Source organism: Aythya fuligula, chromosome 16 (genome assembly GCF_009819795.1).
Source record: "Aythya fuligula isolate bAytFul2 chromosome 16, bAytFul2.pri, whole genome shotgun sequence".
Taxonomy (NCBI): Eukaryota; Metazoa; Chordata; class Aves; order Anseriformes; family Anatidae; genus Aythya; species Aythya fuligula.
In genome coordinates this window covers 2101187-2118969 of record NC_045574.1, presented here as the reverse complement: position 1 = coordinate 2118969, position 17783 = coordinate 2101187, and the positions used below count along the sequence as shown (strand labels likewise).

General features: G+C 43.3%; 1 protein-coding gene across 2 annotated transcripts in view; it reads right to left on the bottom strand.

Moving 5' to 3' along the window:
- The window catches only part of STK4 (serine/threonine kinase 4), a 46122-nt gene that overhangs the window by 6338 nt on the left and 22001 nt on the right, over nucleotides 1-17783 (bottom strand). For both annotated transcript variants that reach the window (XM_032198330.1, XM_032198331.1), the window contains one exon: nucleotides 17277-17434. In XM_032198330.1, coding sequence (XP_032054221.1) covers nucleotides 17277-17434 — 158 coding nt within the window. The remainder of the gene's footprint in view (nucleotides 1-17276; nucleotides 17435-17783) is intronic.

Genomic DNA, 17783 nt, shown 5'->3' with positions numbered 1-17783 from the left:
CACTTCTCAGCAATTCTTCTCTTGCAAGAAGTCTAAGTGTCTTTGTAAAAGCTATCTATTTTCATCCACGGTAATCAAACATCTATGACAACCTTTTAAAGGAAGGAATTGCATTTCAAATGTAAAGACTGATATAAAATACTCGGTGCAAGGTTGGTGGAACATATCCAGCAAGAGGGAGAGGGAGAGCAGCAGAAGGATTCAAACAAGGTTAATTTTAACAATTTGATTAACAGTTTTCCTTTTACTCAGGGTTTTAAGAAAGACCATAGCTCTGTGATAACGCCCAGTTGAAGACAAGCTGAACAGAGGTGCAGGCACTTCCCTGGCAGCCTCCCAGCCGTGGCTGTGCACTGCTGCAGACACCTCTGAGAGCAAGACCTTGTTTTACCATATTGATAATTTCAGGTATGTAATTCAGGAGGACATATATGATCACACCCTTTAGAAGAACATAACCTGCAGCCTTTCCACACATATGCTATAACGATGGACAAACCCGGAACGGATCAGCTGATACACTATTTCTTGCTGCAAGTAAAAGATTCCTTGGCTATCCATGACATCCCTCTGCAAGCATCTCAGGCAGACTTGCTGATAACTACTCCACTGTATGATGCTCACCTCAGCAAACTGCTTCTCTGAGTTCCCATCCTTTTGAATCAGCACTTTAAAAAATCGTTAAAAAAAAAAAAAAAAGCCACTTGCATTTGTTGTTGTCAGGTAAAGCGTCAACGCAACCTGATATTGTACTGAATGTAAATGAACCTAAGCAAAAAGGGAATAAACAAGGGCTGCCTGCAGAGGTGCTAGCCAGAGCCACAGGTTCAATGCTCAAGGCCACCGTGATCAGAACCATACCTGGGCACTTCTGTCCTGAGCAAGAGACCACCTAAAAACCTACCCCAGTATTTTTAAGCAGACTGTGCTAGGTTTGTATCTCACGCAAGATCTGCTGCCAAACGCAGAGCCAGGAGAATCAGCTCAGCCTCTTCCCAAACCCCAAGAAAACCAACCCTAAAAACCCAAAGAGTGCAAATTGTTTGGATGGGAAGCCGACAATTTGTCAGAGTTCTCTCTGTATCCACAGGCCTTATGCTGCTGGGCATCTGTGCCTGACTTTCCTACAGCAGGCTCTGCAGCTTGGCCAGTTTGGGACCTGGCATATTCATACAGTCCAGCAGCAGTACAAGGCCACCACTGACTGGGACCAGCCCAAACTAGTGCCATAAATACAATGGTCCCACTTCAGCTATCATTCCTAGTGCTCCTCTTCCACAAAACACTGCCAAGAAAACCCTGTTGCTGCGTGAATTCCAAGCATCAGACAGCACGGAGCTGTTTCCCAGCAACTTTCACACGTTTCTCCCCCAACAAAGCATTTTGGCTGAGCACAAGCTGACAGTGCCTGCCCCACTGGGGTCCCTGGAATGACACAGACTGTGGCAGGGCACGTTAAAAACATCTTCAGACACTGAGTCTGATCCCTACATTTAACACCAAGCCTTTCCTTTGCCACACTGCACACTATCGGGGCTTTGTTTTCAAAGGCTCTCTTAAAATTCCTGAAGCTCGTGCCAGACGTGAACCCATCCATCACCAGGGAGGGGATGCAGCTCTTTTATTGTCATCTTTCAAATCTGCAGACGGATGCTGTCTTCTGGAACGAAATGGGAATGTACATGACATGGGTGAGATGGGCTTACTTTCCTCACAGTGAAAATATTTCAACAGTTTTGCAGAACGAAGATACTTCCAACCCTTATTACTACAGGAAATCCTCCGTATGAAATCAGGAAGTTCCCTCTTTCCTTAACCCTCCAGCCATACCCCTCCGCTATGATTTCTGCAAGTTAAAAACATGTTTGCAACACATTCACATGGTGTACTTTCTGAATATCCTCCCACCTTTAACACCAAGAGCCTGGTTTCCTGTTTGTTTGTTTGCTTGTTTAAACGGGGAGCACCCAGGTGCAGCTAGCAGGCTGCCTTTTAACCCAAATATTCCAGGTGGCATCCACTGCTCAACAGAACTCGATGTCAAGCTTCAAAGTTTTAAATAGCCCTTAGAAAAACTGTCTTTAGCAATTATCACTTCATAAGGGGCAGTGGGAGTTTGAAGACTAAAATACAGAAATAATAAAACTGCAGCTTCCCACACTACACAGGGAAATAAATTCTTAGTGGAAAAGATATGAGCTAGATGGGAACTGAAAAAACCCAACACACAAAACCAAAACCAACAAATTGTCTATTTAGCACAGCTTCTGTTGTTATATTTTCCCTTTTTGCCTGGTTTTACACTGCAATTCAACAATTCTTGACTGTACACCCAGAGATCAAAGACCCCAGGGAAACTCAAAACATCTCAAATCACATTAGTAGGGAGCACGACTCATTTGCCTACACATAATTAGACAAGCAAAATTTAAACGTGGCTTGAGAAGGGTTTTCACTGAAACCAAGTTATCCAAGCTATGCTAAGCATTAAATGCCAAAAAGGAATTTGCTGCTGGAGATAATGAAAACCATTACTGCTGTAATAACAGGCCTCAGAATACAAACTTTTAAACAGACTGTTAGAGCAGGTTTTAGAGAAGCGGTGTATGTACATGCACACATGGCATGAGCTCATCTGGTGAGGCCACAGAGCACCTAACGATTATTTGGCAGCTCTTGGGTGCCACAGTAGTTACTTATCAGTCGCACTTTGATCTTCAGAGGGACAAGGAAGTCAAGACTTTGAGTAATCATGAGCTGGGCACTCAAAAATTAGACTAGATTCAAACAAGAACAGTGGTCACCCTGCCAGCATCACACCATCAAGGGAACAGGAGACGCACAACATGACTGTATGGGGGACAAGAGCCAGAACACACTTCTGAGCTCACCTGGAAGGGAAATACCCAGTGTATTGCTCCGAATCGTAACCTAGAGTTACACCAGGCCTTGAAATCTTGCTCAAGTCCTTGAAACCACAGCTCCGTGCGGGTGCCTGCGGCACTCAGCCAGGCTCGCTCCCACGCCGCCTCTCGTGATGCAGAGCGAGCCTGCTGTGCTGCGGATGGCCGTGCAAATCCACTCACTGAGACAACCCTCCGTGTATGTTACTTACACTCCGTACCAAGTTTCGGACCTTCAGTATCAGGCTGTTTGGGGAGAACAAACAAAACCAACCAACCGCCTGGGACTACAGGTGTCTGGAAGGATGTGAGTCCCTCACGTGAAGTTACTGATCACACACCACCAGGAGTGGCTACATACTAGAGACAAGCACATTCCTACAAATAGCGTAGTAAGTGGCCAGATGTCCCTTGGGAAGGGAGGCTCTTCATGGAAGACGCTCATTAAACTCTTGCTTTGCTTGACCTTGAATCCCAGAGAGCTGTCAGCAATGCTAGCAAGATGCTCCCCTTCCGATAAAACACAGGGCAACGCTTGCATTTCATTTGCAGGATCCTGTGAATCATTTTGATGCATATCCACCTCAACTTCTGAACTCTTCTATCACCTCCTCAACCAGAGTTTTATTTTTGGGCCACAGACACTGGGTGCTTCTTGCTGTGACTATTTGTAGCAACCACCTCGGAGCGCAATTCAGTTTGCAGAATGTGAGAGTGCACGAGTGCCAGAGAAGCCCATGAGCTAGGGAGTGGTGTCAGGCCTCAAAAATTCCTGAATGTGAGCTCTGACAAGTGTAAGAACTTAGATTATTCTGGAATTAGCCTTCTGTAACTTGAAAGACTGTTTAAACGTGGTATCAATTAAATGCTCATACCATACATACCCTGAGGAAACAGATTACTGAATAGCACTATGCACTTTTTTTTTTTTTTTCAAACCAGCAAAAGAAGCATTCAATTTCTCTGGCCAAAATTAAATGAAGAGGGTGATTTCTCATGCTAAGCAGTGCTCCAGAGTTTAGGTCTTGAAAGTGGTGATACAAATTGGTGCTGGAATAGCATGCCATTTTTTCTTCGCATTTTTCCTGAAATGCTGGCTCGATACCATTTGGCATACTTTCAATCACTGATCTAAAAATTAAGTGCCTTGTTCTCATTTATGTTTCTAGCATAAGGAGGCCTCATGTAATGTATGAGTGGGCATTAACTATTTATTCACTGTAACACCGTATCCAGTGCAAGGGACACAAGAATCTCAGAACCTGCAGGCACTCCCCGCCCACTTTTCATCGTGATTGTCAGGTCCCTACAATTTCACAAATCCGCCAAGAAGCCACACTGCACAGAGGCTATGGTAAATCAGAATAACCCCCAGTACCAAGACAAACATTAATTATCTTGATTTCCCCCCCTTTTAGCATGAGAATGTCAGTGAAGTTTCACACTGTTATGAAAGCAACGGATGAAATGCAGTCACTGCGGGATTTCATGCAAGATTAAAAATACAGATATTAATCTTTCAAAGGACTTGAAAAATAAGTCTCAGCAGCACAAGCTTCTGCTTTTAATGCATCTTAATTATTTAGGCAATGCACTAGCAAAACACATCATGGGCTGCAAGCATCCAGCACAAGTCAAACCAGCACTGTGGCTAGGATCTCCAAAAGAAAGGGACCGTGGTGGGCTGCAACCAGTGCACATCTGGAGACAGTTGTTTCAGGCCACCATACCTGGACAACACAAGGAAAACAACCCTCAACTTCCAAGCAGATCGGCACATGCTTTAGAGGCCCAGTCAACTTAAGTCAGTGCATGTCAACCAGCTACAACAGCTGAAAAAGTAAAATCACAGTATGACTTCTTGTGGAGGGAAGACAGACACTAACACAGGAGTCAATCCCTAGCTGAACTGGAAAAAGGTGTTTTAAAAGAGCTAAAGCTTTTGCAAACGCAGACATTTATGGCTGCTAGAAGTGAAACATCCTACTGGTACAATGCCAGTAAGGATCCTAGTTGCTTTATATGCAGCTTCACTAATCCGATTAAAATAAAGGTGCACAATCCCAGCACATCTGCACTACTACTGGGTTTCTGGAAGGCCAGGTGTGCCACTGTCCTTCCTGCCGTGCTCCTGGCCACCAGCACTGTCAAGTTTCTGAACTGGAAGCTCCTGCCTCTGCAGGAGGGACTCCTGCAAGACCTGTCTCTGCAGCTCAGCACCGTGCCACCTGAGCTCCTGTAGCCAGAGGACCACATCCTGACGGGCCGTCTGGAAGCTGTCCCAGAATCACAGACTCATTAAGGTTGGAAAAGCCCTCCAAGCTCATCCGGTCCAACCATCCCCCTACCACCAACGTCGCCCACTGAACCATGTCCCCAGGCACCACATCCAACCTTTCCTTGAACACCCCGACCATGCAAGGCACTCCTGCTGGTGCCATCGGGGTCACTTCACCGGGGAGCTCTCGTTCATCATCAGCTGCCAAGGCAAAAGCTGCCTTCAGCACCAAGGTTTGACACTGCTGGCTCAGCATGGACCTTCCTCGAGCTTGTTTGCAGTAGCTAATTCCTATCACTGCTACTGAAGAGACAAACGGACACGCTCCAGACACACAGCTGCTCCTTCACCAGCTAAGAGGCACCTCTTCTTTACTGTCTCCCCTACTCCCATTTCCTTGAAGCCTGAAGAGCTGGGGACAACTCTGCTGTTGGCAAGGTGTCAGAAAATTCCCAGAGCAGAAACCAGTTTTCAGAGGAGCATAGAGGACACACAGATCTCCCTGGCTGCTCAGGCTGCTGAGACGTACGCACGCAGCGAGGACGTAGAGCAGTTGGTCCCGCTATGGGAACGCTGCACCCCACGCCGCTGGCATCCCTGCACTGCCCTGAGCCAGAAGCTGCACTTTGTCTTTCCTTTCTGTAATCCCTAAAAGGCTCAAAAAAGTTTGGGTTACTGCCAGTACAACCATATAGCTCCTGCATAGCGTTATTACCCTCAGTAATGTACAAAAATTATATTAAGGAAAAAAAATATATATCCAAAGCTTTACTCATTGATGTGACTAATCATAAAAAGTTTGGTGTTCTGCTTTTTTTTTTTTTTTTTTTTTTTTAAGAGCAATGCATTTTAATCTTCTGAGCTTCAAGATTAAATTTCCTTTTTTTTTTTTGTTTGTTTTTTTTTTTTTTAACTTTAGTATGAATTCTAAGTATGAATAGCTTTATTCACTATTTGCTTCCACAAACATCCCACGTACTGCAGACACAATCTAAACAAGGGGAATGACAAATTGTGTCGGTGTTGTTCTGCAGCACTAAACTTCACAAGGTCCAAACCTTCAGAACCTTTAGGGACTTACAAAGTGGTTGACTAATCCCATGACCACCAAGACAAGTTATCTCACTGTTTTTTTCTTCCCAGTAACTGAATTAGAAATCAAGCTAAAAGGTCAGCCTGTCTGGACAAGGGAAAAAAAAAAAAAAAAAAAGCAAAAAAGGAGCATCACTTGCTTATAAAAGACACTTGCTTGCCAGAGATTGGATTAAAGAAAAGCACAGCAGGGATTTTTATTTTTTTTTAAGCTTTTTTTTTTTTTCCCCTTCTTCTTCTCTAAGTGGTCATGCTTTAATTTTCTTAAGTAAGAGTACCGAAATACCTCTGGACATGCTAAAATAAATCATTTCACTAGGCTTTGAAGATCCTGCTAGCAGTACAAATCAACTGTAAAGTACACAGCTGGCCAAGTTGCCTTTTTTTTTCCTCCCGTTTTAAGAAAAGCAATCTGTCAGAAAGTGCTGATTCCTTTAAAACAAATCAAGATTTCCAGAAACAAAGAACAAAGTTCTGGTGGAAGGGTAGGCAGGTCTGTGATAGAATTTCTTTCTTGCTCACACATACCCTTCCCTTCGCTCTGCCTTCCCCCTATGGGCTCCGCTCACTCATGCATTAACAATTAATTTATTTCTTCAGGATCACTTATCCCAAGTGAAGTAGAACACCTGAAGAAGCAGCAGTAAGAACACCTCAAGTAAGAGGGGTTCCTTCAAGCCGTACTGCTCAGTTCCCAGAGCATACTATTACCAGGAGACATGCCTGGACCTGAAGTGGCAACCCATTAGGATTAACGCTAGATCAGAGGGTGAATGCAATCTTCATTGAGAACGTAGAGCGAGAATTTGGCTACTGGAGGACAAAGACATTGGAAAGAAATTCAGAACCGCTGAGAAAAGGTTACTGGGGAAAAAAGGTGAGACAACAGGTGATATACTGCTACGTATCCCCAACTTGAGAATCTCCACTTTTCCACAAAGATTGGAATGGGCTTAGTAAAAAGAAAAAAAAGAGAAAAAAAAGTGTATTAAGACACTACATTAGAGTCATTAACTTATCTGAAGACATGCCGAAGTCTGATAGGCACAATAAAGGCTTAAGACAGGCAGATTCATCTTCAGAGATTTAAGACTAAATCATCCATGGTAAATATTAACCTTTATTCAACAAATGTTTTTAATTTGAGTCTTAGTCCCCTAATTTATTCCCTGCTCCAGGAGAGTTGCTGAACAAGGTTTGTTTCCAGCGAGACCACACTGCTGCCTGACCTCGTGTACCCAAAAGCAAGCACGTCACAAAACACCAGGCTGACAGCGCTCTGCCTCTCCTTCGCTACTGGAGAGGAAACAATATCTGGCAATTTGAATGCAAGGAAGACGGCAAGAGAATTAAATGCTTTGTGCAGAACGACTGAACTGCAGAGATTTCAAGGGCGTTTTGAAAATGAATAGCTGCATGACCATGGGAGAGGCTGTCAGCTTTAAAACCAGAGGCATATGTTTGATATCTCAGGGACAAATATCGTTTTAGAGCAGTCCCCATGTGAATGAACCACCTCCATAAAATCCATGGCACATGAACCTGCGTGCTTTGCCATGCAAGGTTTTCCCAAGTGCTCGCTGTTACTTGGGCATCTATTTATAATGATCCTGCGTAACGGCAAGGTGCAAAACAAGAAGGAACTGAGCTCTTTTTTTTTTCTCCCAGTTATATTCTTTTCAGACTCTGTGTGCTAAGCTACTCTTTCTTCCCCTTCCTTGAAGGGCAAAGCTTGGATTTTGAAGTCATCTTGTCACTGAGTATATGAGCTAAGCCAAATCTCCTGGTACATGCTGGCTGCTGTAGGCAGCCATGGCTAACTGCAAACTCCATTACTTTTTGCTTGAGGGATGGCTCAAACGTGATGGAAATCCCCTTGCAGTCCCCTGCTAGGGGCTAAGAAGGTGGAAGGGAGACACCAGGAACCCGACCGCCACTGGAAATTTGCAGCACGCAGACTTTTCTGTAGGTTTTAGAGTGATACAAGCAAAAAGGTGCACAAAGGCAAATGTACCAGCCCCAGACGTCAGAGCTGGCATCGCTCCTCCACAGAACATAATTTCAGGCACCTGTCTGGATGAGGCCCTGGCTACAAAGTACTTGTGGAGGCTAGATGGAGACTTCATCCCAAGACTCTTCCCTTCTGGTCCTGAGACTCAGATGCCCAAGAGACAATCCCAAGCATCTCCAGGCTCCCAATGCATGGAGTCCCCAACAGGAGCCTTTTTTGCTAGAGATGAGAGAAACCAGGGCAAACTTGTCTTTTTAAGCTGCATTACCCTTTACAAACATTCTTGCTGACAGATGAGTTGCAAGAAGATTTTAGAAGCATTTCAAATAGATCTCATCAGAGCAGCAATGTTCTTTCTGTAAGGGAGACGCTGTGCCAACAACACACCCAGCCTCCGAGACAGATCTGGGGGCATAACAAGGCTCGAACAGGTTTTCCGAAGAATTCAGCATGCTCCGAGAGGCTTCCAACGTCACACCTTCAATTATTAATTCCTCCTCCCTTCCTCCCAGAGCAGGGACGCACATTGCAACCTGACCTTTTAAGTGCACAGCGGCAGTGAAACAAATCCAGTGATCAAAGAGCCTGGTGAAACACAGTTAGGTACTCAGTTCGTCCACAAAACTTTCAGTCAAAGTCTCAGCTGATTAAACACTACATTAGGAAAAAAAAGTCCAAGATGGCTTATTTACAAGTCTGAATGCTTCATATGAAGTTGATTTCAGGTGACATTAACTCTGTCTCCATTAAGGGCTGCAACCTAAACAATTCAACACAAACGACAGCAACTCAGTTTGCTTCCCACTCACCGCAAGCTCCAATTGAAAGCTTTATGTCACAGAAAGCCTGCTATATACCAAAAAAAAAAAAACAGCAAAAATGAAATTTCGACAGCAAGTTGTAGCAGTAAGTGCTTTGCAATCAATGTCAGCACACAGCAAAGTGAAAGCAGGTGGTGAACAATGACCCTGTTACAAAATGGAAGGAAGAAAGCTATTCTCTTCTTGTACCTCTTCAGATACAAGATTCAAGCCAGTGAGCTACCTTTTTCAAACACTGCCAATGAATCCTAAACCCAGATGTATCTTCTGATTTTTTGTTGTTGCCGCTGGTTTTGTCTCAAAGGGATTTATGGAGGTGAGTACGACCTGCACCCAAGGAGCGTGCTGTAAATCACACCAGTGGTTTGAAGCAGTCACGAATTTGATGAGGTTTGCAGTGCGGTTGGAGAGTGCCTCCCTCATGCAAATGTTCAATTCAAGACCACTTAACAAACAATAAAGGAGAAGATAACCAAGCTGTTCCAGGGCTTCTTTTCAAAACGACTGTATGTTTGATTACCCGGTAACAAAATAAACCATCCTCCCGTAATAAAGATGTCACTAGTTAAAAGTATTCGCTGGGAAGAGCATACTGAATATGCTGAAAAGGTAACACTTGAAAGAAGCACAAACAATTACCAGAGCTTTAAAAATTCTTGGCAGATGGCTGAAAGGAAAAAAGGAAATCCATTTAAGGGACATCAATGTTATAAATCAAGGCAGGTGACATTTAAAACTGTTGAATAAAACATATAAAAAGCTGTCTCTTTGTATAAATCATACTTCACAGTAGAGATTACGTCTAGGTAACACACTTTACTTCAAGATCTTACTCAATTAGTAGGAGATGTGATTGGGGTATGATTTCAGTTTTGGAAGTTAGTAATTGCTTATTCCAGATTGCCTTCTGTTGTCAGAAAAAAAATATACATATATTTTTTTAATTCAAGTCTAGTCGTCTCAATATAAAAAAAAAAAAATACATGGTCTTACTGCTCTCCCAGTGAAAGCAAGCTTATTTTAAACTCAGCACAGCACAAACACCTTAAGTTTGCTTGTTTCCTAGCTAGAAATCTACCAAAGTTGTGGAGAACATAGACAGGAATATCTATCAGTCATCCCAGATCCGTCTTTATCTCTAAAATTGATGAATACTCTAGCAAATAAGTTCACTTTATGATCAGAGTAAAACTATGTGAATAAATCAGTGCCTGAGAAGTAATTTTTATTCCAGCCACCACTGGGAAAAAGAGGAGATCATAGTAGATGAAGGGAAAAAACTTTTGAACAGAAATGCCCTGAGGATTCACTGGAAGTGTTTGGTCAAATCTTGGAAAAGAATATTATGTATATATAAAAAAAACATTTTTCAAATGTGCATATTCTAAAATATTTTTTCTCCTAAGTAGAGAGACTTTCTAGAGCCTTAGTAACCAGTTTGGATTATTCACTTGAGTAATTTGGATGAGGGAAAAGAGGAACCTAAAGATTTGTGCAGAAACACCTTTACCAAGCTACTGAAAGGACAGAGATAAGTAAAAAGGAGGTAAAGCTTAGAGGACCACATTAGAAGCAGGAATTATAAAAAGATAAACCATAAAGGGTTACACAACAGCAGCTTACCCATAAAATGCAAGTACTTTCCTTCTAGCACCTGCCGTACCCACACATCCTCTGCACGCCTTTTACCTATTGCTCAAAGAGACCCAAAGACCAGTTCCAACAAAGCAAGAGCCAATTATTTACTCTGCCGGCGTTTTCAAAGCCTACAACCATATAGAACATTCTCCCAAGTTTTTAATCGATCGACGAAGGACAGACAAAAGCAGTAAAGCTATACAGCATCGATATTAGATTGCTAATAAATGCTCTCCAAACGAATGCTCAGAGAAACCAAAGACACTGAATGTTCCAGGTACTGGTGGACAGCAAGCTGTTCACAAGACAGATGACACCTCCACAGACAGAATACAATAAACTAGAGACTCGGGTCATTGTAAAGCAGAAGGTGTTTACTGCTATTGATAAGCAATAAATCACCTGCCCTCTAAGAGTTCCTCCCTATAAATCACTTCCACTGAAAGGAACGGATGGCTCCAGCGCACGGCCGCTCGTCACCGCGGTCCTCAGCTGGGAGAGGGAAGGCACGGCACCGACAGGTCCCTGTCAACCTGTGGTCACGCCACAGCCACGCAGGGGAAGCAGCAGGGCGCTGCACAGAGCCATACGGACTGGGAGCTACCAGCTGAAGCGCTTGCGGAGTGGCACCAGGGCTGAGCAGAGCACGGAGCTCCGGTCCCTGTCGATGGCTGCTCCCCTCTGGCTCAGACACCAGCCTGCAGCGATGCGCCGTGGTTAGCAGCCGTGCCTGACTGCTGATGTAGGGTCTGATCTGCAGGCATTGGCAGGTTGGTATCTACCACCAGGCTCAAAAACACAGCACGATCCTAATGGGATTTAGTGTGCTTTGAAATAACGAGACTTTCTGTAAACTTGTCAGTAAGAATCCCCTGCTCTTGCTGTCTCAGCCTTAACTGATTTGCATAAACTGCAAGGAGAATCAGAGAATCATAGGACCATTAGGGTTGGAAAAGCCCTCCGGGATCATCTGGTCCAACCATCCCCCTACCACCACCATCACCCACTAAGCCATGTCCCCAAGCACCATGTCCAGCCTTCCCTTGAACACCCCCAGGGACGGTGACTCCACCACCTCCCTGGGCAACCCGTCCCAGTGCCTGACTGCTCTTGCTGAGCAGAAATGTCTCCTCATTTCCAGCCTGAACCTCCCCTGGCACAACTTGAGGCCATTCCCTCTGGTCCTATCACTAGTTACCTATGAGAAGAGGCCGACCCCCAGCTCCCCACACCGTTTCAGGTAGCTGCAGAGAGCAATGAGGTCTCCTCTGAGCCTCTTCTTCTCCAGACCAAACACCCCCAGCTCCTTCAGCCGCTCCTCACAGGACTTGAGGATTCACGTTTTGATTTCATCACAACCAACAGCCATCGGTCCAACTGAGCAAGGTGGAGACACTGAAACTAACATGCTTTTGTCTTCTGCTGGTAAAGATATCAGAAATGTTTGGTGGTTTTGTATTTTGCTTTTTAATCTTTCTTTCCAATGCAATGTTCCAAGCTACTAACAAAATGCACAGAAATGAGGATGTTAATAAAAAACACTATATCCCAGATGACAGCAGAACAATGAAACCTTTCACTCAGTAAATAGAAAATTATAGTTTTCTTTACTACTTCAGCAAAAAGAATTATACCTTTATTCAGCTAAGAGGAAGGCTTGTTTTCATTGTATGTTATAAAAAAAAGGTACAAGCAGTTACTGTTAAAAGCTCTGGCTAGAACCAGATTAAAGACAGGCACAAAATAATTAGTTTCCTGTTGGGTAAATATAAATGGACATAATGACTTCTAAATCTGAAGACTTCCAAGCTACTTAGAGAAGGATGTAGATGCGATACCAATTCCTGCAGTGCAGATAATTCAAAAACTCTGAGATGTGAACATACTTCTAGAAAACGTACTTTATTAAACTTAAAAAAAAAAAAAAATTCCTTGACATTTTCCTTTGACAGTTTGCCAGGCTGTAGGTTAGCCTCTGAGCAAATTACAAGCTGCAGTGTGAAATGCATTCCTGTTGCTCGCTCCATTGTAGCACTGCCCCGCTTACCTTCCTGCTCGCCGCAGCCCCCGGCAGGACTCCGTGTCAGAAAGAGGAACGCTGCCCAGGGCAGGTCTCTAGATACCCACAGCAAAATGCTTCTGGAAGGGACCTGAAGACGAGCTAGTACAAAAACCAGCACTCACAGCATGGAAACACAGGACCTGAACCACAGGTTCTCTCGTGGTAGGCTGAAGTGGTGAACCTGCAAACACAGGTCATAGCGACAGCCAGCTTCCACAGACAGCTGAGATCTGCCACGTCTCCTACTCCTGCTAACCTCGACACCCCCAAGGATATACATTCATGTCGTTTTTGCAAGGAAAAAAAGTTTTGCTGCTACAGTGAGAGATCCTGTGAAGGCACACCTTCACTGAGCCAAGGAGCGAAGGAAAAATCTCAAACTTCTGGCTACTGCTAACTGCGGGACGAGGAGAGGTCTGAATCAACAAGGCTGAGATGCAAGCAAATCAAGGTCTCATCAAAGCAAGCAGGATATTTCTTAAAAGGGACGCAGAAACCTTGCTTCTTGATGTAAGCTTCCTTCCCAGAGCTGCAGCAGTGGGACAAGCCTGCTGGTGCACAGAACGACTGCTGATGGCTGCGGCTCTGCACTGAGGTCCTGCAGGTGAAGGGCAGCGCTTTCTGCCCAGCTCCTGGAGTTCTTCCAGGTAAGCACAGGGAGCAGCAGCAGCTACAGACAGCACAGAGGCATCTGTACCAACTAAGCTCCTGACAGGCTGCCCTACACAGATCAGATATACAAGAGCTGGAACCAAAGAAGCTTTGGAGCAAACAGCTTCAACATCTTGTGTGACGGCGGCAGAAAGACTTGATGTCGTGCAGTACTCTTGCTCTAGTACATGTTCTGGTCCTATTTGACTTCACACCCCAGACAAGGATGGGATAATTTAATTAGCAAAGATTCAGTGAAAAAAAGAAAAGACAAAAACTGAACTACGGTTACAGCAAAGCCCAAGTTCAACACTACATGCATTAAAAAACCCCAGCAAAGCCCTGATGGCAAAATTCAAGACTGTCGGGGGCACTGAGTGCCACTTCCTTTCCCCAGTGAAACCACATTCATGGGGTAGAACCAAAAAGGTTGCAGTATTGTTACATGTATCATAAGCCATGAATGGCCAGAAACTGCTAATTTCCTGAAGAAATATACTTTCAGTAAAACAATTAGTGATGTAATACACAACATTCATGCCTGGATGATCCACAGATACCTGCTGCAATAGACTTGGCAGGAGTGACTTCAAGCAGGGACAGAATAAAAATAATAACAACAAAGTGATCCCACTTTAGCCACAAACAATACTGGAATATTGGCCAGCTCAGAGCAGGCTTTAAAAAATACGAAATGAGCCTTTTGTAGTGTCTGAGAGAGGAAACACTGCACGATTAATTCTGCTGTACGGTACAGTACTACAGAAAGATTAAAGAGAAAAAATGTTTGACATTGTCTAAACAAATGCTCTAGCATTATTAATTTAAGTTTGTGCAGTAGTATGTGACTAATGTTCGCTGGCAACATTAAATTCAACTACAAAAGTTCTGAGATCTGATTATGGCAATTAGGAATTCTACATACAATGCAGCCTGCCCATTAACAGCCTCCCCCTGCAGCATTTTCATACCGGAGTTTATTATTTTCCTCCTTATAGCAAGAATTTTTGCCCGTAATTAGTATTTTGTTTCCATGTTAAATAAATCATAATGTTTTTGGAAACATTTCTGCAGTCAAGCAGGGCTAAAATCTTTAGAGATCCTTGTTGAAACCTGAGTGGGGATAAACTTGAACAACATCGTGCATTGGCTAATCAGCCAGTCATGATTTCTGCCTCAGAAGCCCAAGGCTGGAAGCAGAGCGGGTTTATGCCATCTCAGCCAACAGCCAGGGCACGGCCAGAGCATCACGATTTGGAGGAATGAAGTTCATCACCTTCTAGAATAGGATCCTTGGGTTTTCGGCTTTGCAATGGATGGGGCTGACTTGAACCAAGCCTTATCTAACATGACATTGCCATTGTGATATAAATAGCTTCTTATTTGCCTGCTTCAGAGGAACAATTTTAGTCAAGAAAAGGTCAAATGGTTTTACCACAGGGGAAAAGAACAAAAATCTTTTGTAATTTAATATTGCTTTTTTTTTTTTTATGTAAGACAGGAGACTCCAGGTGCTAGCCACATAGGAAGGAGAGGAATACAGAACAGAATTCAAGGCATATTTATCTAGTCTGTAGTAGCACAAAGCAATAATAATTCAATCACTTCTTAAGGCTCAGGAGGAACTAGTATTCACCCAGCATCTCACTGATCTCATCTCTGCTTAGAATCCTGCAAACTCTATAGACAAAGCCTGCTCAAACCTATTTACTTTGGCAGTGCAGAAATAAGTTACAGCTGCACAAGTCTAGGACAGATGTACTTGATACGTCCAACACATCCTGTATTTTTTCATATTCCACAAAGCTTATTGCATTGATGATTTCAATTATTAAGGATTAATTAGTAAGACATTTACCCAATAGCTAGCCATCAAATTGATCTCTTTTTAGTTGAACCAGGAAAAATATCCAGTTTTAAGTCTTCATCTAGGTTAGACAACATAAGGTTATTGCTACTAGCCCTCAGATGAGGACTGTACAAACACCCGTGTGTATTATTAGGGTTATTTTCAAGCATTTTTCTTCTCCTACAAAAAAGGGAAGTGACCAGGTGAGAAGGCAGCTCTATTAAAAATTTGCATGCAAGACAGGCCGGTATATTCATAGCAGAAATAGAGAAATACACACAGCTGTCTACAAATTACTACACGAAGGTGACCCAAAGCCCGATTTATTGCTCGTTTTTATGTCTTGCTTTTATTGCTTCCAGCGCACTGGTAATCTATGCACATGGCAATACTTCAGGACTAATGGAAATCAGTAAGCAAGGTCACACGCGTGTCAAACAGTTGCTTTGCACATTCTAAAAATACTCGCAGGTCCTGCTCACTGGAACGGCACAGATCCTTCCCTGCATGGATCCTTCTGCACTGCTCCCCGGGTGCAGTCGGCACCCAGAGCTCGCTGGGTGCTGGGCGGAGTGCATCCTTCTCGCTGGAAGCGAGGCTAAGTGCTACACTCAATAGCAACCAAGTTAGAAAGAAGAATAATTACAGCAAATTTCCCCTTGGGCCATCTTCTGCAGACCACAAAAGATTTTTAAGATACTCCAAAGCAGCCTGTCTTTCCTGGGAAATACCACACATCGAAAAATAATTGTTTGTCATTCAATTAAGTTATAGCATGTAAGGTTAATGAGATAAACTAGGCAGCTGACTCAACTAGAAATGTGTGCTTGGCCCAGACCCTGTGATACACAGTCAGCTCACAGGTTATTTTTGCAGAACATGCTTATGCAGTGAGTTTGAGCCTTCAGGCTAAGCATAACGTAGTGGCAAGGACTACAGAAAAAGTGCAGCAGGTCCCCTCAGCTAGCCATGCTTTTCAGTCTAAGCAGCAAAATCATAGAAGCAGCAGCAAAGACTGCAAAACATAGGCAACAACAACAGTCTTTACAATCCGTACAGCCAGAACAAACAGCTCCTGCTATTACAGCCTCAAAGTAAAGCATCTCTGCTGCCTCGCGTCGTGACTAGCAGAGGGATCTCGCCTTCTGCACGGCTTTGTGAAGGTGGAGTGAATCTCACCAATGACTGAGTGCAGCGTGACATGAATCACGGGTAACGTGAACAAACATCAGGAGGGTGTACAACGCACTTAAAGCTGGAAGTGCTTGCACTGAAGTATCATTGAAGGAAAATGCAGTGCACGGAACAGCGCTCAGCAAAGCACGCATCTTCTGGCATTTTAACTCAAATCAGAAATTCTCCTCTCTTCCAAAAAATTAAATCAGAACATTCCATAAATAACGGAACACAGAAAGCTATGGTCTTTCTTCTGACTTCTGAGAAATTCCTGAAAATCTAATGTTCATGTGCTCAGAAAAGATTGAAAATGAAGACTGGAAAAAATAAAGACATGCTTGATATTTAAATAGAAACACAAAATCTAGCATTGAAGCTCAAGAAAAACAAGGAAATTCAAAGGTCGTAACACTGTGGGTTGTTTTTCTGTTTGGTTGTGGTTTTTTGGTCAAGCACCCCACGTTCAGGATTAGCATTTTTCAACTGCCATCTGGATTTTTTTTTTTTTAATATTAAATGTGTAAGGCAACTAAGCTTCTACCTTAAGGTCTTCATACTTTTTTGTTGTTGTTGTTTGTTTTTAAGCCAGAACAGTATACAGACAATGTCTGGTTACGATAACCCAGAAATACTTGAAGAAAATGACTTTTTCAAAATGCCCCATCTGAATGCATTAGCAATTAGAATCTCCTCAAGTTTCCATTAGTCTGTCAAAACAAGAAATAATCGTATAGCAGCTCCAACTGAAACTCTTAAAGATTGTCACATTGATTGAATTTCAGAGTATAGACTTACAAATTCGTAGTCTCCATCCTGTGGCACTTTCCAATCAGATGAATTTTTTGTCTGGCCAGACACATTCTTCCCAAAGCTATTGATTTGATTCTCCTTCTCTTTCTGCTCAAAATATTCAAGGAATGATGGTTTGGCTGGCTGTATCGTTTCATCCCTCCCTGGAAATACAAAAGAAAAAAGAAAAAAACAGTTATATTTTAAAATATGCTTTCAGCTATACTGCCTTACATCATGCCCAAAAGTGAGTTCTTCTTTTTAGCACATACTAAATCATATAACACTGCTAATGTACTATTTTTCAGCAGGTTTTCAAAAGCTATTTCTGACCGTCCAGAAGGGAAGCCCAAAGCCCACCAGAGAAGTGAAGGCAGTGTTGGAGGCACTAGGCTGCAATCCATCCTTTGCAGCAAACTACCAGGTAGCCAGGCTTTGTGAGCCGCATGCTACAGGTGAACTGCTCCCAGCTGCAGCTTTCATCCCAGCTGGGCTGCAGGCATCGCAGAATAC